The following is a 23,495-nucleotide window of genomic DNA, read 5'->3' as shown; positions in this document are numbered from 1 at the left end:
TATGCAACTCACACTATACCGCTCAGAGCGGACTTATTCAACTTTATGAACAGATGTTTGGTAATAAGATATCTGACTGCAGTTTGAGCTTTTGACCCTAGGCTGAACAAATAAGTGTTTTTCCTGATGTGGAATTACATGCTCCCTCTCCCTCAGATGTAGTTCAAATGCAGGGCATGTTAGTAGTGGCTGTTTGGTTGGCCTCCATTTGGTTCCTTATGGAGAAGTGTCCACAGCACAAAAGCCACCATCACAATTGGCACCCTTTTGGAAAATCAGAGAGTCTCTTTTCAATTCATCACTAAGAGCAACACTTGCATTTGAACCACATCCAATAGCTTTATTTTTTATTTTTTTGCACAGTTCATACAAACTTAACTTATGATTAAACAGTTTTTCATTACAAATTAACTTTGGCCTTTTTTGAGTTTGGAGGTGGTTTTGGTTTTTACTGGGAAAGTTTGTTTTTTGTTTTCTTTTTGCAACGAAAGTGTGTGGCAAAATGAGCAGAGTAACAATTGGTTTCGTCCCAGAATACACAATCATCCTAAATCCAAATCACCATTTTTTAAGCACAAAGAAACTTCTGAGACACACTCTTAACGACTATGCCTTTTTAATATTCCTGTTAGAGTCCCCTGCACGCCTCCCCAGGGCTGGTGTAACAGCAGAACTGTCCGTTTTTTTCTGCAGTATAGGGTTGCCAGATGATTTCAGAAAAAATACCGAACAACAACAAAACATGCCATGAAAAGGTTTGTTGAGAGAAAAAAACCGTGGCCCCTTAAAAAACTGCGTGGTGAGGCTTTTTGGCCCTAACAGGCTGCTGATGGCCGCCCGCCATCTTGCCTGTCTGCTGGGCTGGACAGCTCCCTTGCGGAACCCCGTAAGCACTAGGGTTGCTAGGCTGTCTCCGTATTGAACCGGGCAGCCCAGGATTTTCGCCTCCTGGCCGGGAAAAAAAGTCAGAAAGTACCAGACATTTTAGGTGTCCGGTGTTTTCTGAATTTTTTTAACCGGATAGGAGGCGAAAATACCAGGCTGTCCGGTTCAATAGCGGACACTTGGCAACCCTAACAGGGTAACTCTTGTACCGTACATGATAAAGTGTTTGCTGTGCATAAGAGATTCTGCATTCAAACCCCAAATGGAGTTGCACAAACACTGAATGTGTAATGAAATGAAACTCCTTCAATACTATATATTTGTTCGGTAGGATACAAGTGTTTCGGTTCTAGCCATTTTGTACCATCCAAATCCAGACTGTAGTGGAATGTCACATTTCAGCAACTCTACACAAAATATTAATTCAAATTTTCATGGAAATTTGCTATCATATGGCACTTAATATGAACTTTGTACTCCTATTTATATTGGCGGGACACACTGTCCTCTCTGCTTCCACAAGGTAAGGAGATTCAAAACTGGTAAATCTTGGTGGGCATACATTGCACAGGACAAAATCCCACATTAGGGTATTGTGCATCTTATACTTACCACCTCTCTGAAAGCTATTTTTTTCCAGCCAATGGGAGCTGACAGGACCATTCTTATGGCGCAAGCAGCACACAGAAGCCTCCCTCTCCCCCCGAGACTCACATGGCCTCACCAGTCATCAGCTTTGAGTGGTATGTAGCACCACAGCAAGCAGGGGCCGGCCCAAGGGTCCTGCCTAGCTGCTGGCCATGAGCCACCTAAGGTAAGCACCTCCCAGCCAGAGCCTGCAACTGGCACTCCTCCCCTCTGCCCTCCCTCCTATATCTCTGCATCAAGTCACAACCCCCTCCCAGAGCCTGTACCCCCAAACCCCTCTCCTGAGTCACAATCCCCTCCTGCACTATGTCACAATCTAAACCCTCTGCACCCCCTCCTGCACTCCTGCCCCTGGTGATAACACCCTCCCAGGTTATGCACCCTCTCCTGCACACCAATCCTTTGCCCTAGGTCACAACCGCCTACTTCATCCAAAGTCCCTCCCAAACCCCACACCCCCTCCTGCAACCCAATCTTCTACCCTAAGAGCCTTCTGCACCCAATCTCCATCCCAACCTCCTTCCCACACCCATTATCTCCTCCATTAATATCATAGAAGAGTGCAGTACTTGACCACTTACAAAATGTTTAGAGTGCCCCCCCACCCCCCGCATTAAAACTATTTGCCCAGCGCTGGTCTAACCTGTTCTTAAAACCTTCAATGATGGAGCTTCCACAACTTCCCTAGGCAACGTTGTTCCAATGCCTTTGTAATGGGTGATCGCTTTCCCAATTATCACCCCTAATGTCATTACCTCACAGACACTAACCTTCCCCCCTCACCTCCCCACCCCATTCTAAAATCTGATTTGTCAATTTTATGTGTTCACTTTTTTTTTTAATTGTATCACTTTGGTATACATGGTCGTGTCAATTTTCTTCCACAACTTGATCTGAGGGAGTGGGTCTGGCCCACGAAAGCTCATCACCCAATAAACCATCTTGTTAGTCTTGAAAGTGCTGCATAGTCCTGTCTTTTGTTTCAGCTAGACCAGACTAATACGGCTGCATCTCTATCACTATTGAACTAAGGTAGGTCAACTCCACCTACTACACTATTCACGAAGCTGGATTTGTGTACCTAAGTTCGACACTTCCCCCTAGTGTAGACCTGGCTAAGTTCTTTAGACATGAGGTATGTTTCTGCAAATCTGTCATGATGGAGGGACTTTTCTTTTCCAAGATAACCTTTTAGAAACCCTGCAAACCGCAGCCAATGACTACAGTTCAAGTTAAAAATCAGACATGATTCTACATCATGATTCTAAATCTGTGTCATTAAGAGTCTTGCACATAGAAATCATGGCTTCTAGACACAACACTATGTTTTTGCTTTTCCTTTTCGTTGTTGAGCCAAAATGTGGATGATTTTGAGAATAAATCTTAGAATTTTGGGCAATTGATAGAGATGATTTAATGGCTGCCTGTACCCAGTGCTTTCTGATTTACTGGGGTCAGAGGTGCCAAGACAATTATCCACATTTAATCCACTACCTAACAATATCTGAGGTGCTTCTTCAACATGAAGTGACCCATCACATTTTAACCTAATGGTTTGCAGATAGCTCTATTTTCAGATTAAGATACAAAGAGTTACTACATTTATAGGCCATTTAGAACAGTGATTCTCAACCTGGGCTGTACGTACCCTGGGGGTATGCAGAGGTCTTCCAGAGGGTACATCATCTTATTTAGATACTTGTCTAGTTTTACAATAGGCTACATAAAAAGCACCAAGAAAGTCAGTACACACTAATATTTCATACCGACAAAAAGGATTTCAGTAACAGTTTGCTGTGATACTTTTGTATGTTTATATCTCATTTTGTAAGTAGCTTTTAAATAAGGTGAAACTTGGGGCTACACAAGACAAATCAGGCTCCTGAAAGGGGTATAGTACTCTGGAAAGGTTGAGAACCACTGATTTAGAATATCAAGTTTGGTCATGGACAAGGTTGTTTTTTTTTTAACTATACCAAAAAATATATCTATCTATCTATGATTGTACCATGCTTAATACTGTAAGTAAAAGTGCAGGGAGGTTGAAATGGAGAGAGCCTTCTACTCATATTTGTTGGTTTCCATTATGAACACAGCACTGAACCTTGCTGTATTATTTTGTTCTTTGTAGGTATGGTTACTCATTCCCTCCCCACTTCAGTTAATCTAACACACGTGTGATCTGCAAGACAGAGTGATAAATTACACTATGAGACTTTAGGATTTTGGTTTCTAAGTCTCAGTATGACTCAATGAGTGGGCAGTGACAGATGCATAATACTTGTTACATTCACAGTAGCCAGGTTTGTATTTCACAAGGCATGACTGATTTAATTCTGATTTCTCGTTGTTTTTTCCAAGGATGTTCAAAATAAAAGAAACCATCAAGTGGAATTGGATATTGGGAGCTGGTGGAAACGAGACATGGAGACCTTCATCTCTGTGTTGCAGGCTCAAATCTAACCCCTATCTTGGTGCTTGAAAATCCCCTATATAGGGACTATTCAGTGCCCTCTGTACAGTTCCTGAAGGATAAGCATTCTCATCAGAAAATCCTCACCACAACTGCTATGTAAAGGCACCTTTTTAGGCATACTAAGCAAATAGGCAGAAGATTAAATGGACATAGAAAATGAAGCTAGTTATGTACTCCCACACCTATTCCTGTACCATGTACAGCATAGGTGGCTACTGCTTTACTTGCTTAGAGCCTCTGTTAACAGAGAGCCCCTCAAGTCTTCTGACCTTGCACCTGAAAAGCAGAACCACATTAGAACAGTAATGACAAGGTATTTTCCAGACAATGGATGACCAAAATAGTTTGGTGAGTATTATATGTTCTCATGCTGGTAACCCTTTCAGACTCAGCACATGCTAGAGGGAAAGAATCTCTTCCAAATCACCAAGATCTTGTTCTTCTTGAGACTGATCCTGACAGGTGCTGAGCACCAGCAACTTACACTGAATTCACTGTCTGGAATCAGGCCACATGTGAATTGCATCAAGAGAAAGCTATAAGAGACTTGTGGGATTTTTAATATCTCAGGGTATGTCTACACTGCCACCCTAGTTCGAACTAGGGTGGCGAAAAGGAAGTTACTCACCCTGTGCAGTAACGTTTGTTCTTCGAGATGCGTGTCCCATGGGTGCTCCACTGTAGGTGTCGGCTTGTCCCGGCGCCGCAGATTGGAGATCTTTCTAGCCGTAGTCTGCCGGACCATGCATGCGCGAAGTGCGGCTCGTGGCTTTTCGCGCCGTTTGAGCAGCGCTGGTCCGGCTCCCGCCAGTTCCTCCTGCCTCTTAGTCTGAAAGACAAATAATAATAAATTCCGAAGAGAGGAGGAGGGCGGGTCGTGGAGCACCCACGGGACACGCATCTCGAAGAACAAACGTTACTGCACAGGGTGAGTAACTTCCTTTTCTTCTTCGAGCAGTGTCCCGTGGGTGCTCCACTGTAGGTGAATGTACAGCAGTAGCTCACGAATGGAGGAGGGTTCGGAGCTATCGTGCCGTAGCTGAGGATAACACCGCTGTCGCCACCGTGGAATCAGGTATTAGCAAGTTTGGGACAGCGTAATGTGTGGCGAATGTTAAATTGGAAGACCACGTAGCAGCTCTGCAGATATCTATCAAGGGGACTCCCTTGAGAAAAGCAGTGGATGTAGCGACCGCCCGAGTTGAATGAGCCCTCATAGTTGAAGGCAGTGGTTTCTTACGCAGTTCGTAACATGACCTTATGCACTGTACGATGGAAGAAGAGATGCACTGGGCGGACAGTGGGCGACCCTTAGAACGGTCTGTCATTGATACTAATAATGCATCCATCGCACGGAATGGTTTGGTCCTCTCGATGTAAAAGGCGAGAGCCCGTCTGACGTCCAAAGTGTGTAGGCGTACATGCTCTGGTGACGCATGTGGTTTAGGGTAGAATACCGGGAGGATTATAGGTTCGTTAATGTGAAACTGAGAAACCACTTTGGGACGAAAGCGCGGTAATGTTCAGAGTATTACTGCTTGGTGCGTAAAAATCGTATATGGAGGAGAGGCTGACAGCGCAGCTAGTTCACTCACTCGCCTTGCGGAAGTGATGGCTAGTAAGAAAATGACCTTCATGGACAGGTCGTATAAGGTACATGTCGCGAGCGGTTCAAACGGTCTGGCCGTTAGGGAATTGAGAACCAACTCAAGGTGCCAAGGATCCGCTGGTTGAGTATAATGCGGGTAAAGGTTAGACATTCCTTTCAAAAACCTTTTAGTTGTTGGATGAGAAAATAGTGAGTATCCGTTAATCCGCTGGTGAAAGGCTGCAATTGCAGCAACGTGAACTCTGATGGAGGTGCAGGTGAGGCCTGACTCCTTAAGGTGTACGAGATAGTCCAGGATATATTGTAAAGGTGAGGAGACTGGGTCCAGGTTCTTTTGTGAACACCACGATGAGAAACGTGACCATTTAGAAAGGTAAGTAGACCGTGTAGAGAGTTTTCTACTGTTCAGCAGAATGTGCTTGACCGACTGTGAGCATAGCACTTCTGATTGTTGGAACCAACTAGGTACCATGCCGTGAGCGCGAGATGATTCACCTGCGGGTGAAGCAGGGAGCGATGATTCTGCGACAGGAGATCGTGTCGAGGTGGCAGAGGAAACGGAGGATACCTCGACATGCGATGTAAGTATGGGTACCATGTTTGCCTGGACCAGGCTGGGGCTATTAGGATTACTGTGGCCCTGTCTCGAATTATTTTCTCTACCACCCGTGGAATTAGAGGTGTGGGTGGGAATGCATATAGTAGGTGACGCCCCCAGTTGTATAGGAAAGCGTCGCCCTCTGAATTCTGTCCGATGCCCGCTCTCAAGCAATACCGAGGACATTTCGTATTGCGAGACGTTGCAAAGAGGTCCACTATTGGGAAACCCCAACATTGGAATATCGTCGCAGTCACGGTCGGGTGTAGCTCTCATTCGTGATTGGGAGAGAAATGCCTGCTGAGGGCGTCCGCCCTTACATTGTGCTGACCGGGGAGGTATTCTGCGACTAGAAAGATATTGTGGCGATTGCACATGTTCCATAGGCGAACCGCCTCCGCACACAGGGAGTGAGACATGGCGCCCCCTTGCTTGTTTATATAATAGACGGTCGTTATATTGTCCGTCAGGACTTGTATGACCTGGTCTTGAATGACAGGAAGGAAGTGTTGACATGCCCTGTACACTGCCCTGAGCTCCAGAAAGTTGATGTGCATCAGCGACTCGTCTGGCAACCATAGGCCTTGTATTTGCTCGCGCCCGAGGTGCGCACCCCATCCGATGAGTGACGCATCCGTTGTCAATTGCATCGACGGTTGGGGGCGATGAAAGGGCACTCCTAACAATAGATTGTTTGGTACTGTCCACCAAGTAAGTGATTTCTTGACGTGGGTGGGGACTGTTATTGTCCTGTGGACGTCGCGTACGTTGGGGGGGCAGATTCGAGCCATCCAATGTTGTATGCATCGCAAATGTAACCTTGCATGCTTCACTACGTACGTTGTGGAGGCCATGTGACCCATGAGCTGCAGGCACCTTAGTATGGGAACCTTTGGGCAGATGAGTAATATCTGAATCAAGTCTTGCATCGTGCAGAATCTTTCCATCGGTAATGATGCGCGTTCGGTCGTAGAGTCGAGACGGGCGCCTATGAATTGTATTGTTTGACATGGTTCCAGTGATGACTTTGGAACGTTGAGAAGGAGTCCCAGCTCGTGAAAGAGCCTGCGTGTTATCTGAGTGGCGTTGATCGACTCCTGGAGTGACTGGGCTCTTATTAGGCAATCGTCGAGGTAAGGGAAAATCATTATGTGTAGGTGACGTAGGTATGCCGTCACCACAGCCAGGGTCTTGGAGAAAACCCGCGGAGCCGACGAGAGACCGAACGGCAGGACCTTGTACTGGAAATGGTCTGTACCGATTTGAAAGCGCAGAAATCGTCTGTGTGCTGGGTGGATCGCAATGTGAAAATATGCGTCCTGAAGATCGAGGGATGTGAACCAATCCCCATTCTGAAGTGCTGGGATGATTGTAGTTAAGGTAACCATTCGAAAGCGTTGTTTTCGCAAGAAACGGTTGAGGTTGCGGAGATCTAGTATCGGCCTCCATCCCCCTGACTTCTTTTCCGTTACGAAGTAGCGGGAGTAGAACCCTCTGCCCTTGAATTCGTCCGGAACACGTTCTATTGCCCCGACAGTAAGAAAACGGTCGACTTCCTGCCTGAGCAGAATCTCGTGATGGGTCCCTGAAAAGGGACAGGGCAGGGGGGGATGGATGAGGAAGCGACGTGAATGGGATGGTATAACCGAGACGAATTGTTTCGAGGACCCATTTATCGGTGGTGATGTAGGCCCATCGATGGAGGTACGGTCTGAGGCGGTGATGAAATATCGCCTTCGAAGCACTCGGAATGGTATTGCCGGGAATGGTTCTCAACCCCTCGAGGGACGCGTCAAACTTGCTGCCTAGTACCCTGCTGGGAAGTCGTTTTGGGCGGCGGGCGTCTGCATTGTTGCCGCTGCCTACCCCTCTGTTGGTCCTGGGGTCTATATTGAGGGGATTGCCGGAAGGGGGGCCTCTGTCTCTGGTAGGTCGTATATCGCTTTTTGCGGTATGGAGGGGTATACATTCCAAGCGTTTTTAGAGTGGTTCTGGAATCCTTCCCCGAGTGTAGGAGTTGGTCAGTCTTCTCGGAGAAGAGGTTCTTTCTGTTGAAAGGTAAGTCCTCGACCTTAGAAAACAGGTCTTTAGGAGCAGAAGACTGTTGCAGCCAGGATGCTCTGCGCATAACAACTGATGTGGCTGTCGTGCGCGCTGCTGCGTCAGCTGTGTCCAGAGCGATATTTAAGGCTGTTCCTGAGGCTGCGTAGCCTTCTTTTATCACAGCTTTTAGGATGTCCCGCTTTGACTCTGGGATATGTTGTAGCAAAGGTACAAGCTTGGCGTAGTTATCAAAATTATGGTTCGCCAACAGTGCGGAGTAATTGGCCATTCTGAGTGTTAGAGTTGCCGAGGAATAGATTTTACGTCCGAATAAATCAAGACGCTTACTATCTCGGTCCGCAGCAGTAGGCTTGTACTGTGGCATCTTTGCTCTTTGCTGGACTGCATCCACCACCAAGGAGTTTGGTTGCGGATGCATGAATAGGAACTCCATTCCTTTGGCAGGAACAAAGTACTTTTTATCCGCCTTTTTATTCGTCGGAGGGACAGATGCAGGGGATTGCCAGATGTCGTCCGCAATTTCAAGGATAGCTGCGTCCAATGGTAGGGAGATCTTTGGATGATGGGTGTGTTTGATGTTACGAAGGAGATGATGTTGCTTTTGCTCCACGTCACCCAATTGTACATTTTGGCTGACCGCCACCCTTTGGAACAACTCCTGAAATTGACGGAGGTCATCAGAAGGTGAAGTGTCGCCCTGAAACACTGCGTCGTCGGGGGACGATGAGGACTGTTGTGCCGGTGAACGGTCAGGTTCGACATCCCGAGCAGGAAGAGGTTGCTCGGCGTGGTAGGTAGACCCGGAGGGAGTTGGTGGTCTTAAAGGATCAGAAGAAGATTGGTATTTCTGACCTTGTTGATAGGGCGAAAAATGGCGATGATGGGGGGATGTGGAGTGACGGGATCTCATTGAGTACTCCGAGCGGGTTGATCTTGGTGATCGCGATCTGTCCCTATAATAAGTGCTGCGACTGGGTGAACGCAGGTCACAGCGGTTTTTTTTTTTTTTTTTTTTGACTAACGACTAGGATAAAACTATAACTTGTAACTGTATGGAAGAACTATATACAATAACATATAAAGTCTCTCTGTCTCTGTAGGAAACAGTAGTCACCAGAGAGACAATATTCCGTCCGCGGCCGAGGACGGTCAGGAGGAACTGGCGGGAGCCGGACCAGCGCTGCTCAAACGGCGCAAAAATCCACGAGCCGCACTTCGCGCATGCGTGGTCCGGCAGACTACGGCTAGAAAGAGCTCCGATCTGCGGCTCCGGGACAAGCCGACACCTACAGTGGAGCACCCACGGGACACTGCTCGAAAAAGAATGTAGGCATTCGAACTTGCAAATGAAGCCCGGGATTTAAATATCCCGGGCTTCATTTGCATGTTCCCAGTCACCACCATTTTTAAATGTCCCGTAGTTCAAACTACCTGCCCGTGGCTACACGCGGCACAGACTAGGTAGTTTGAATTAAAGCTCCTAATTCGAACTACCATTAAACCTCTTTGCAGAACCTCCTAGTTTGAACTAAGGTGGCAGTGTAGACATACCCTCAGGGATATGGCATTCTTGATACCCTGACTTCCAGGCTTTATGGGAACACACTAGCTCTATCTTCTGAGTCACATGGTTAACCACCTGGTAAAGAATCCAGCAGCAACACTCCCATGGAAATGGTTGGGAAGTGAGGAGTACAGGTTCTTTTGAAAAAGGGTTTTTGTTTTTCAAAAGAACACAGTCTAGACTGTGCTTTCACTTTCAAAAAACCCTTTTTCGAAAAAGCGTTTGGATGCAAATATGCAAATTAAGCACAGGATATTTAAATCAGCGCTTCATTTGCATTTTTGATTTGCTTCATTTACATTCCTCTTTCAAAAGAGGAATGTAGTCTAGACATAGCCCTTATGTCGATTAGGTAAGACAAGCTACAAGGCAACTGTAAAGAAAAACAAAATTTTCAACCAAGTAGAGCTTCAGGAAATAGTTAAACAGCAAAACTACAGGCAGCAAGAAATCATTAAACCTGACAAAAGATAATGGTGTCCAACCATAGTAGAAACACTCAGGACACTGTAGTAATGGGTGGCCAATATAGAGAAGATAGATTGGACAGAGAGAGTCACAGCAGGAGTACTTGAAAAGTATCTCAGTACTTTAGCTTCCATTTAAAGAAAATATGCAGCACTTTATACTTTGATTTCTTCTTTCTCTATGGACCAAATCCTCTAGTCAAAGAAAACACCTCCCACTGGATGTCAACACGAGTTTTAACTGAGAAATCCTGCAGGAATTTACCATGTCTTGTCGGTCTTTAAAAGGTGAAATTTGCTTCAGGCAGAACATCTCTCCCATAAACCCTTGACTGTTATGTATGTTTTTTCTAGCCAGGAGTGTTTAAGGAAGACAGCTCATTGCCTGCTTTTTACATTCTTTTTAGTGAATAGCTATGAATAAGCCTAATGATTAGGAGAGAGTTTTCCTGCTATAAAATATATTAAAGTCTCTAGGTAGGAGATTAGATCATTCTGATCAACTGTCCCTTGATCTTATAGGGAAGATGATGCTTGGAAGTGACTAAAATTTAAGAAAGGAATAAGGAAAAAAACTAGATTTTGCAATAACTGCCCTCAAGACAGGGAAGCTAAAGGCACACATGCTGTGGGAAGAAGATCAAGGATTACTAATGGAGCCACATGGGAAGGTCCTCTGCAGAATGATCACCCACTACCATGCTTCTGAGCTGCACTGTTTTATCCTCATTTTCCGCACAGAACCTAAACTTTCTGGGGCACAGAATTTGTTACCTGTTTGGAATAGCTTTGTGTACACTTACATCACCAGACACATAATCATATTATAAACTGGTCTCTTGCCATGTCTTGTGTACAGTCATCTTGTTCTTCTAGTATCTGGGTCAAAGAGACATGGAGCACAGTAAGGCCCATTCTAGATCCCATTAAGGATGTCTTCTCTCTCAAACTCTCACTGCCCTACCACCCCAGCCCCCACTTTGTATGTAATGGTTCAGTTGTAGCTGAAAAAGCAAACAAGCAATCTCAACAAATCAGGAAAGAGAAGCTCTCAGCAGAGCAACTGCAAGACATAGTAAAGTTACAGTATTTGGGCTATACCAGCCTGAACATCAGCGACAAGACATCAAACCCTTCAAGCTGCATCTGTGTGAGGAAAAAAAACCATAGGCTACAAATCCTAACCTTCCAGGATTAGATCCGACAGAAGATAAGAACTTATGTGACAGGATCTGGTATTTTTATTATTTTTTCCAACTGATGGATCTATGCAATAAAAACAAACGTTATCACCCTTCATCCTTCAGAAGCCCAGACTAGGGACAAAAATCCCATTTAGTTAGTTAATCAGTTAAACATTATGTTTAACCGATTAACCGATTGAACTGGGGCAGGCCAGAAGGTTACTCCAGCCCAGGCCGGCTGGAGCTGTCCCCTTGTCCCCGACAGATGGGCTAGAGCGCTTTCCTTGCCACCGGTGGGGGCTACTCCGGCCAGGCAGGAGCATCCCTTCCCGCAGCAGGACCCACAGGTTAGCCATTCACACCCCTAACCCAAACCATTGTATAAACTTTATATGCAGCACACAACAGTTTTGAGATTAAAACAGTGGAGTGGCACTGGTTCCATTCCCAGTTCTGCTACAGACTTCCTGTCTGACCTTGGGCAAGTATCTTAAGCTGTTGTCTCTCTACCCTCTGTCTGTAAAATAGGGATAATATTATTTCCTTTCTCTCATCCTTTGTCTTCATTTAGAATGGAAGCTCTTCACAAAATGGACTATACTTTTGTACAACAGCCAGCACAATGGAGCCCTGATATCTGCTGGAATCTCTTGGAGCTGATATAATACAATATAATAAATAATAACAATAATGGGATCAGCACATAACTTTGCCCTCCATGGAAATACAGCAGCCACTCTGTACCAGTAACACTACCTATCACAGATCTTATTATAAAGACTTGAGGAATAAAGCATCTGGTTGAAACAATAGGAGATTTTAAAAATTAAGAGGCTTACTTGTTATCCTGGTTGGAATTTGTTCAAAACCCCCAGTTCACACCCTGTACTCTTCTGTCAGATCCTTTAACACTAGTGGTCATGGTCTCAGATTTAGGAAAAACATCAAAAGAGTAGTATCACTAACAACACCGTGCCTCCTAATGCCATTCCACAGCAATTGCTTAGAGCTGTGTTTCCGATTGTGCAGTAGGATCTTTTCTTGTCTTCAGGAGGTCTTGAACACAGGGACAGTCCTAGAGCCAACTGAAACAGGTGACTAAAATATTAATCCATTCCTAAAAACTTGTACCTATAAGGACAATCAGCCAAAGGAGCAAAATGACAAGTGGGGTTATTAATCATCATTGGAGATATTACTCATCATCCTGGATCCCATCCAACAGGCATGGTTTGGAAATTAAATCAATCAAACCCGTTAAAACAAAAATGAAGGTAATAAAATGACCCAAAAGTTATTCTCTCCAGCAACACACACCATAATATATTACAAGAGAAGTTTGCCCCTGCAAGTTGCAGCACCCTTCAAGTAGGGATGTGAACGACTAGTTGACTATCCGATACACCAGGGCTACTCAACATACTGCCCGCAGCCCATTTCTGCAGTCCATGGTGCGGTTTGGGTTTACATGGGGCTCAACATGTGGCCTGCGGGTGGGAGCCAAAACAAAAAAGTAGTTAATATAATTGTCTTCTGTTGATATGTGTTTTAGTAGTTAAATTCCTGGACTGACATTGCTCATTAAAAGCAATGGGTGGAAATCGGGTCATACGGGTAGAAATCGGGTAAATATTGCATTTTATTAATATCAGCAGAATTGACTTAAATGGGGACTGCATGTCATATAGTCCTGCCTTAATCTTTGTATTCATGCCCATCAGTGTGAAAGAAGCTATTTGCATATATATGCAACCACACTTAAGTTGCGGCCCTTGGCATGTTCTCTACCATTGTGGCCCCCGAGGCTTCCAAAGTTGAGTAGCCCTGCAATAAGCAAATGTTTATCGAATAGTTGACACACTAGTCAACCAGTCTCTTCCCCGCCCTTGCTGCCTCTATAAGACCATGGGCCGGACCCTGAGCTCCACACGGCGCTGCCGCTCTGAAACGCAGTGTGCAGCCCAGGGTCCCCAGCTGGCCCAGGGTTCCCTGCAGCGTTTCAAAGCGGCAGTGCCATGCGGAGCTGAGACATCAGGGCACAACCCACATTTCCTCCAAGCCCCTCAACTCATCAGGTTTCTGAATTTACCCTGATCTTATCCACAGCTCTCCCATTTTAACATAACTATAATAGATAAATCCAGGTGCAATCCTCAGCTAAATCCTAACCTGAAAATCTCTCTCTATGTTGGTATTCATTAAGGCCATAATATCACAACACCTGGTTATTGTACATTAACTGTGAATTACATCAAGTCTTGTCCAGTTCACGTTTCAATCTGCATTTGGTTTGACTGTCACCGTCAGGCTTTGGTTCTGTTGCTGGAAATTTCTCCTGCTTTGACAATATGGAATAGCTTTGGTGAAGAGTGTTTGGTAGCATGCCCTGAACATGGCAACAGTGGACATATATCAAGCCTGTTTTTGCCATGGACCTTGACTTTGAAAGAGGGCTCTTAATGTAGTGCGCTATGCAATCCTGGCTACCGTAGTGGATTCCAGAGGGAGAAACTGTGGTCTCACCTATTCATTCTTTAGATTGGAGCCAGAGGCCATAGGTCTTCATATGACAGTGGTGTTGGTTGCCCCTGTGTACTGTGACCCACCTTCCAGTGGAGAAGCATTGCTCCCTGCCACTGAAAAACTCAGAAAAACTCATTCAACAATAAAACCAAGACAAAAATAAAAAGACTCATCCCCTTCTGGGTTTCTTGCCAACTCGCTGATCAAGTTAACACCTTGAAAAGAAGGAATTGGTCACATGTCACTACCAGAGTCCATTTCATCCACTTTCCAGTCATTTTCTCTTCCCACAGACCTCCCTGGTCCTCAACAGCCACATTTCAGGCACTAAAGACTTTTTTCATCTCCCCTAGGAGCTCTTAAGTCTGTCCCGTCTCCATTTTGCAACCATTCTTGGCTTTTCACCCCATCTGGGGCTGCAACTATCTGAAAATGAAAACAATTCTCCAAAGGCAGCTTATCTTATACTCTCATGACCTGCCATGTACCTGAAAACATGGCCTGTCGTAAGAGTCATAACACAGTAATCCATCGGCAACACATAGAGATGTTGCCAAAATATCTTGCTTCGTTGACCGAAATAATGTGAAGTTCTATACACATGCTCTCTAGTAACACTAACGTATTAGACCTCTTTCAATTGTTACATTTTAGGCTCATCCTGGGAGAAGCCAGGCGTGAGCCTTAGAAGGCAATGAATGTCCAAGAGACCAATTCTTGGGGTGTTCAGCATTAAGTCTGGTGACAAAAGAAAAACAGAAGGGAAACATATGCAGCAGAAATCAGAGTGGTCTACAGTGTGAATCATTACTAAGCCAAATGTTAGCAAAATCTCAAATTGGGAAGAAATGAATATCAAGAAAATAAAATTTAAAATGAAGGAACTCTCAAAAAAAAATCTGGATTTTTGTTTTTTGTTAACTAGCAACAGCCACTACCTGGGTAGCAGTTGTAATTTCCCCTGCACAGGCAGTTTGAGAAGACAGACACGGCCTTACACAGAGACCAGATGGTTTTAAGAAGAAATTAGATATACACTCCGCCCCCCCCCCCCCCCCCCCGCAAAGCTAATCTTTTTTGAAATCACTGAGAAAAGTTATGCAAGGAAAAAAACCCACAAAATTGTTTGCAGAATGTTAAAACATATTGTTAAGCCTTGAAATAGCTACTGAAATTAAATGTTCTAAAAAGAGAATGCTGCCAGTCATGCATGCAAAAGACACAACACATGCCAAAAACAAAATACGCAAGGACCATGCATTTTTCATACAGACTTAAGGATATCTGTTCCCAGCAGAGTCTTGCAGTGCATTCGTATTTCCTTCTAAAAGAATACAATCCTCATTCCCTTTATAACTAGTATCTCACAAAACACAGATGATTCACACAAATTCTGACTTACAGCTCTGAAAAATCCTGCAGCGTGGCTTGAAATGTCCATAAAAGAACTGCATTAAAAACCTCTCCTAAAAGGCAACTGAATCAAAACAGTTCAGGCTCTGCTACTGATTCTGATGCTGCAACAGATGGGGACCAGTGCTGGGTGTGTTCTTGATTCTCATCGCAGCATAACAAGAGGATGGCAGAAACACTAGGTAACCCAGGAGAATACAGGCAACAATGTTATCTACTACTGCAGGGTGCATGCCAAAAAAGATTCAGACATATTAGAAGATTCAATTACAAAAATGCAGCTACCTGTCATATTACCTCTAAAAGGGTTATAGGTGAGCAAGTGCTCGGGGCTGGCCTGGCCCTGGGCACGTGGCGCACACATGGTGCCGGAGCCGGCCCCGGGCACATGGCGCACAGTGAGCGCCGGCCCCGGGAGCTCTGGGCACGCGGCGCTTGGAGGAGACGCCGGCCCCGGGCGCGCAGCACTTGAGGGGGAGCTCCGGCCCCGGGCGCGCGGCGCATAGAGGGGGGGAGCACCGGCCCCGGGCGCGCGGCGCTTGCTGGCCCCGGGCGCGTGGCACTTGGGGGGACCGGCCCCGGGCGCGTGACACTTGGGGGGGGCACCGGCCCCGGGCGCGCGTCACTTGGGGGGGGGCCGCCCCCTGGCGGGCGAACGGCCACGCCCCCTGGCGCCCGGCAACCTCCAAAGGTTGGGAACCACTGGCCTAGATGTCCAAATGTCATGGGCCCACTTAAAATTGGGGAGGTCAGGAAATGTTTTATTTGCAATTAAAAATGACACACTGGACATCAGGAACCTGTTTCTGCTAACTGGAAGTTTCAAATAATTTAGATTGCACTACATTATCATGTTTCAGGGGAGGCAGCGTAGTCTTGTAGATGAAGAACAAGACTGGTAGTTATAAGATATTACTTCTATTGCCAGTTCTGTCAGTTGTCCACTATATGATGGTAGGAAAAAAATCATATAACCGCTCTGTGCCTCAGTTCCCCAACAGCAATACGAGGAAAGTGATATGTATGCAAATTTGCAAGTTACTTTGAAATCCCTGAAGAGTTCTACATAAATGAAAATAAATAGATATGTTAGGCTGAAAATGCGGGTAATGTAAATTAAAACAAAATAATGGGAAAATAATGAAAACTCTCAAAGTGGGAGCTAGAAAAACACAAGAGGAGTTTGGTAGCACTTTCTTTCTGATTAAGAATGCCATTTAAACAAATTTCTTTAGGATAGTTTCAAACAGTGGTGGACAACCTGTGGCCCATAGGGGTTCTACATGTGGCCCATAAGGTATTTTGTTTATCGTTGCCCACACAGAGTTGCAAGATTCTGCTGTTTTTCATCCACGTAGAGACCCATATGCAGGAATTTATGGATAGAGAGTGCTTTTTTTGTAAATGTGGACCGCATAAGTGCAAGCGCACCCCTGCCTCCATGGTCCTCCAAGTAAGTGTACTCCAGCCAGCTGGGGGATGGCAGGAGCAGCACACTGCCCGAGACTCCCTCCTGGGGGAAATCAGCCCTGGCCAGCTGGACCATGGGGGAAGGAGGTTCGGGCAGCACAGTGCTCCTGCTTTTCCCTGACCGGACGGGAAAAGCCACATTCAGAAACTGTTCTCCAGCTTTCTCCCTGTTGTGCTCTGGAGGACCCTGGCTACCCCCCATGCTGGTAAGGATGGTAAGGGGACCATCCCTTTGGGTGGCAGATGATTCTCTTGCAGCTTTCCCAGAGGGGGGCAAAAGGGTACAAGCAGGTTTGGAAATGCCTCTGAAGCTATTTTCACAAAGCTACGGCTCTGTATCTGATCCCTCAGGCCTTGCCCTCAGAGGAAACCTGCACAACAGCTTCAAAAAAACTGAGCCTGGGAATTTAAATTCATACCTTTGCTAGACGCTACAAAATGTGAACGGAACAGACACACTGGATTTATGATTCAACAATCTGTGACCCCCCTTAACTAGCTCATGACTGAGGAGTTGTTAAGGGGCCAGTGGTCCTTTGAAAAATGGTAACTATTTATGCTAAACCATCTTATATTTGACAGCGACACTGACTCTGAGTATATTTCCCAAGCCTGAAGAAGAGCTCTGTGCAGCTTGAAAACTTGTCTCTCACCAGCTCAGATTGGTCCAACACAATTTATACAAGACAGTACCTCAGACAACTTGTTTCTGTGAGGTAACTGCAAGTCATACTTCTTCTTACCAAGGGCAATTCATGTAGCTGAAGTTGTGTATCTTAATTCAACTTTGTCCCGTAGCGTAGACATACCCTGAGTTCTCATAACCCATCATTGTCTGTGGTCTGGCAGGGACGTTACAGTGCCTTGCCAACCCATGGCAAACCCACACTGACAGGGTAGCATTCATGAGAACAGCAATTTTCATAGCAACACTTCATAATAGGGATGTTAAATATCGGTTAAGTGCATATTCGAGTAAACTCATTAATTCTTATCAATTAATCGACTATTCTATAGTCCCTGGGAGTGGGGCTGACAGCCAGTGCGCTCTGGCCTCACTCCCAAAAAGACCTCTGCCACTCCGCGCTGCTGCCACTGTATCAGAGACAGCAGCGCAAGGTGCCAGGTGGGAGCTGCTCCGCGAGAGAAGCCAGTTTAAAAACCAGCTCCCCTTGTGGACTTGCTGCCTGTCACCCTGCTCTGCTGCCTCTGATAAAGAGGCAGCGGCGTAGGGTAGCAGCAGCCCTTGTCTAGGAGGTGGTCTGAGTTCCCGGACCCAGCACAAGCCATTGCTGAGCTAGGCTGCCTGCCCACCTGGCTCCTAATATGCTTTATATGCAGAACCGCAGCGGGGATAGGTCCCGAACCCATCGCAAACCAGGACTGAGCCGGATTGCTGGCCAGCCTGCTAAAAAATGTACTGGAAAGGGGGGGTGAAATGGGTGTAGTCTATAGCATTAACTTCTAAGCTTTTACTTATTGGTTAATTAATCGATTAACTTTTACATCCCGACTTCATAATAGCACCCAGAATTCAGAAGTTGTGCAGACTGATCCCCCAAGTCACACAGACATCTCAAATTGCAAAGCCTGTCACCTTCACATCACCAAAAGCGGGCTGGTCACTGATGTGAGTGAAAGAAATTGATTAGTATCAGTCCAGTCAATGGCAAAAACTCCAACAAAACTGGCAGCTATGCTGCCAGTCTCAACGAGGCCAAAGACCAAAGGTGAAATCCTGGCCCCCTTGAAGTCAATGGCAAAACTACTGGGCAGGTCTATGGGACCAAGATTTCGCTACAAAGGAGCATGGAGAAAGAACTTCCTTTCCAACATCAATGTGGGCCTTCCACGTTAGGTTTGAGGTTCCATAGCATGTCTTTATTGCAGAAGGTTGTACCTTTTTCTGACCATGATGTTCCTGTTCTGTAAACTTAAATCTCCAAGACTTCAATTTGGTTCTAAATTCAGCAGAAGGACCTCAGAAAAACTGAGGAACCATCTCCTGCACCTCATACTCCAGAAGAGACTACCTCATCAAGAAATCATAAACATTCTCTCAACAGTTCAAGAAAAGAAAATTAGGAAACTTATCTGGAGATCACACAGGAAACCCAAAACAACTATAAAAAAACCTGATGAGAGCCATCCAACACAAATGCAATAAGTGGAATAGTGGAACCAACCACTACAACCATCACCACCAACTAGGGACATCAATACGTAGTTGAGTACATGATTAACCAATACGCCCAGGCTTATTGGTTAATCTTAACAATTACACACTTTCCCCACCACCACCACCACCACCTGCATCTGTAGTAGAGGCAGGAGGGGGAGCCAGTGCCATGGGGAGTTGGCTTTTAAATCAGCTCCTCATGAGCATAGGATATGGAGCCCTCTGCCCCCCACCCAAGCACTGGATGGGGAGAGGAGAGGAAGGAGCCAGTACACGTAGGAAGTCAGCTTTCAAGTTAGCTCCCAGTGTGTATCAGCTCACATGAACCACTTTGTGCCTTCTCCTCCCCTCCTTCCCGCCCCCCTCCACTGCTGCTTCTCTATCAGAGGTAGCATGGGGGGGGGGGGGGAACAGGGAGAGAAGCGGGAGCTGATAGATGTGGGAAACCAGCTTTCAAGCCAGCTCTCCTCATGTGCCAGCTCAGCGGAGCCGCTACCCTCCGCTCCTTGTGCTGCTGCCTCTATCCATGGGATGCCAGAGCAGTTTCTGTCCCTTGGGCCCCCAGCAGAAAGTGGCAGCTGCCACATCAGGCCTCTGTATCAGAGGCAGCAGTGAAGGGCAGCAGGGGATTCCCCCGGAGTGGGGCTGGGCGTACACTGGCTGTCGGCCCCACCCCCGAGGACTATTGAACAGTTGTGTAACTGATAGCATTTTGTGCAATTAATCTCTCTGGGTATGTCTACACTACAAAGTTAATTCGAACTAACGTCTGTTAGTTCGAATTAACGTTGATAGGCGCTACACTAGCACTCCGCTAGTTCGAACTTAATTCGAACTAGCGGAGCGCTTAGTTCGAACTAGGTAAACCTCATTGTACGAGGACTAACACCTAGTTCGAATTAGCTAGTTCGAATTAAGGGCTGTGTAGCCCCTTAATTCGAACTAGTGGGAGGCTAGCCCTCCCCAGCTTTCCCTGGTGGCCACTCTGGGCACCACCAGGGAAACTCGTCTGCCCCCCCTCCCAGCCCCGGAGCCCTTAAAGGGGCACGGTCTGGCTACGGTGCCCGTGCCAGGTGCAAGCCTGCCAGCACCCAGCCAGCAGACCCTGCACCTGGCACGGCTCGAGGCAGCCACCCGATACCCCCCAGCCCTCCGCCTCTTCCCGGGACCAGGCTGGCGGCTCCCGGGAGCCTGCCCAGGTCCGCAAGAGGCGGGCGCCCAACTGGTCTAGTGCGGACATCACGGACCTCATCCACGACCTCCGCACTAGGCACAGGAACGTGGCCGTCAAGGGCAGGATAGCTGCCAGCCTGGCCACCCGGGAGCAGGAGTGCATGAAAATCAAGGTGGTCCACTGAGACCCCCGACCCTGAGCTTAAAATGGCCGTACTGGGTCAGACCAAAGGTCCATCTAGCCCAGTAGCCTGTCTGCCGACAGCGGCCAAAACTAGGGACCCTGGAGGGGATGGACCGAAGACAGTGACCAAGCCATTTGTCTCGTGCCATCCCTCTCCAGCCTTCCACAAACCTTGGGCAGGGACACCACTCCTACCCCCTAGCTAATACCACTCCATGGGCCCAACCTCCATGACTTGATCTCACTTCCCTTTAAACTCTGTTCTAGTTGTAGCCTTCACAGCCTCCTGCAGCAAGGAGTTCCACAGGTTGACTCTGTGTTTTGTGAAGAACAACTTTCTGTTACTAGTTTGAAGCCTGTTACCCATTCCTTTCCTTTGGTGTCCTCTAGTCCTTCTTTATGGGAACTAATGAAGAACTTTTCTGTATGCACCCTCTCCACCCCACTCATGCTTTTAGAGACCTCTATCCTGTCCCCCCTCTGTCTCCTCTTTTCTAAGCTGAGAAGTCCCAGTCTCTTTAGCCTCTCTTCATATGGGACCTGTTCCCAACCCCTGATCATTTTAGTTGCCCTCCCCTCTCCCAGCCTCTCTCTTCCCCTCTCCCACCTCCTTTTCCCAGTCTCCCCCAGTTTTGTTCAATAAAGACAGATTCCATTTTTGAACACAATTGTCCTTTATTTTGTACATCAAGAAAAGGGGTTAGGGAGAGGTAAGTGGAAGGAGGTGAGGGAGGAATGGGGTACACACGCCCGATGGAGAGGACTGGGCTGGCTCTGTGGGCGTCTGGGGGTGGAACCTCTCCTGCAGCCCCACGATTGCTCCCTCTCCCCAGATGGCAGCCTGCGGCAAGTGCAGCCGGTCTGATGGCCCAGTGCTGTGATGTGCGCAGTATGGGTACTCCGGGCACTCCAAGCCAGGACTGCTTTGCAAGCAGGGCACCCCTGAGAACTGTCTGTCCGGGGTGGAGGTCGGGACCCTTTAAGCACAGCCCTAGGCTAGCCTGAGACAGCATCTCCACGCTCTAAGTCCTCCTCTGATGCCCTGCCGGCACTGCTTCCGGCCATCCTTAAGCCTGGTTCAGGGTCCACTTAATGTGGACATAGAATCATAGAATAATAGGACTGGGAGGGACCTCGAGAGGTCATCGAGTCCAGCCCCCCACCCGCAAGGCAGGACCAAGCTCCGTCTACACCATCCCTGACAGATGTCTATCTAACCTGTTCTTAAATATCTCCAGAGAGGGAGATTCCACCACCTCCCTTGGCAATTTATTCCAATATTTGACCACCCTGACAGTTAGGAATTTTTTCCTAATGTCCAATCTAAACCTCCCCTGCTGCACTTTAAGCCCACTTTAAGAGGAACAATTTTTCTCCTTCCTCCTTGTAACACCCTTTTAGATATTTGAAAACCGCTATCATGTCCCCCCTTAATCTTCTTTTTTCCAAACTAAACAAGCCCAGTTCATGAAGCCTGGCTTCATAGGTCATGTTCTCTAGACCTTTAATCATTCTTGTCGCTCTTCTCTGCACCCTTTCCAATTTCTCCACATCTTTCTTGAAATGTGGCGCCCAGAACTGGACACAGTACTCCAGCTGAGGCATAACTAGTGCAGAGTAGAGCGGCAGAATGACTTCACGAGTTTTGCTTACAACACACCTGTTGATACAACCTAGAATCATATTTGCTTTTTTTGTAACAGCATCACACTGTTGACTCATATTCAACTTGTGATCCACTATGACCCCTAGATCCCTTTCCGCCATGCTCCTTCCTAGACAGTCGCTTCCCATCTTGTATGTATGGAACTGATTGTTCCTTCCTAAGTGGAGCACTTTGCATTTCTCTTTATTAAACCTCATCCTGTTTACCTCTGACCATTTCTCTAACTTGCTAAGGTCATTTTGAATTATGTCCCTATCCTCCAAAGAAGTCGCAACCCCACCCAGTTTGGTATCATCTGCAAACTTAATAAACGTACTCTCTATCCCAATATCTACATCATTGATGAAGATATTGAACAGTACGGGTCCCAAAACAGACCCTTGAGAAACTCCACTTGTTATCCCTTTCCAGCAGGATTTAGAACCGTTAACAACAACTCTCTGACTACGGTTATCCAGCCAATTATGCACCCACCTTATCGTGGCCCTATCTAAGTTATATTTGCCTAGTTTATCAATAAGAATATCGTGCGAGACCGTATCAAATGCCTTACTAAAGTCTAGGTATATGACATCCACCGCTTCTCCCTTATCCACAAGGCTCGTTATCCTATCAAAGAAAGCTATCAGATTAGGTTGGCATGACTTGTTCTTCACAAACCCATGCTGGCTATTCCCTATCACTTTATTACCTTCCAAGTGTTTGCATATGATTTCCTTAATTACCTGCTCCATTATCTTCCCTGGGACAGACGTTAAACTGACCGGTCTATAGTTTCCTGGGTTGTTCTTATTCCCCTTTTTATAGATGGGCACAATATTTGCGCTTTTCCAGTCTTCTGGAATCTCCCCTGTCTGCCATGATTTTTCAAAGATCATAGCTAAAGGCTCAGATACCTCCTCTATCAGCTCCTTAAGTATCCTGGGATGCATTTCATCAGGACCTGGTGACTTGCTGACATCTAAGTTTCCTAAGTGATTTTTAACTTGTTCTTTGTGTATCCTATCTTCTAAACTTACCCTCTCTCTGCTTGTATTCACTACGTTAGGCACACCTCCAGACTTCTCGGTGAAGACCGAAACAAAGAAGTCATTGAGCATCTCCGCCATTTCCAAGTTTCCTGTTACTGCTTCTCCCTCCTCACTAAGCAGTGGGCCTACCCTGTCCTTGGTCTTCCTCTTGCTTTTAATGTATTTATAAAAGGTCTTCTTGTTTCCCTTTATGCCTGTAGCTAGTTTGATCTCATTTTGTGCCTTTGCCTTTCTAATCTTGCCCCTGCATTCCCGTGTTGCTTGCCTATATTCATCCTTTGTTAGTTGTCCTAGTTTCCATTTTTTATATGACTCCTTTTTTATTTTGAGATCGTGCAAGATCTCCTTGTTAAGCCAAGCT

General features: G+C 46.4%; 1 protein-coding gene across 13 annotated transcripts in view; it reads right to left on the bottom strand.

The window, feature by feature from the left end:
• The window catches only part of PRKAG2 (protein kinase AMP-activated non-catalytic subunit gamma 2), a 385,760-nt gene that overhangs the window by 300,266 nt on the left and 61,999 nt on the right, over positions 1 to 23,495 (bottom strand). Inside the window, exon 1 of one of the 13 annotated variants that reach the window (XM_075922808.1) lies at positions 1,498 to 1,563. The exons of the other annotated variants lie outside the window; for them this stretch is intronic. Within the exon in view, the coding sequence (XP_075778923.1) occupies positions 1,498 to 1,548 (51 nt within the window). The 5' untranslated portion in view covers positions 1,549 to 1,563. Of the gene's footprint in view, positions 1 to 1,497; positions 1,564 to 23,495 lie in introns of those variants that run through there. 13 annotated transcript variants of the gene reach the window in all.

Source organism: Pelodiscus sinensis, chromosome 2, assembly GCF_049634645.1.
Source record: "Pelodiscus sinensis isolate JC-2024 chromosome 2, ASM4963464v1, whole genome shotgun sequence".
NCBI classification, from domain to species: Eukaryota; Metazoa; Chordata; order Testudines; family Trionychidae; genus Pelodiscus; species Pelodiscus sinensis.
The sequence above is the reverse complement of the archived record's forward strand: the minus strand, read 5'-3'. Positions and strand labels throughout refer to the sequence as shown.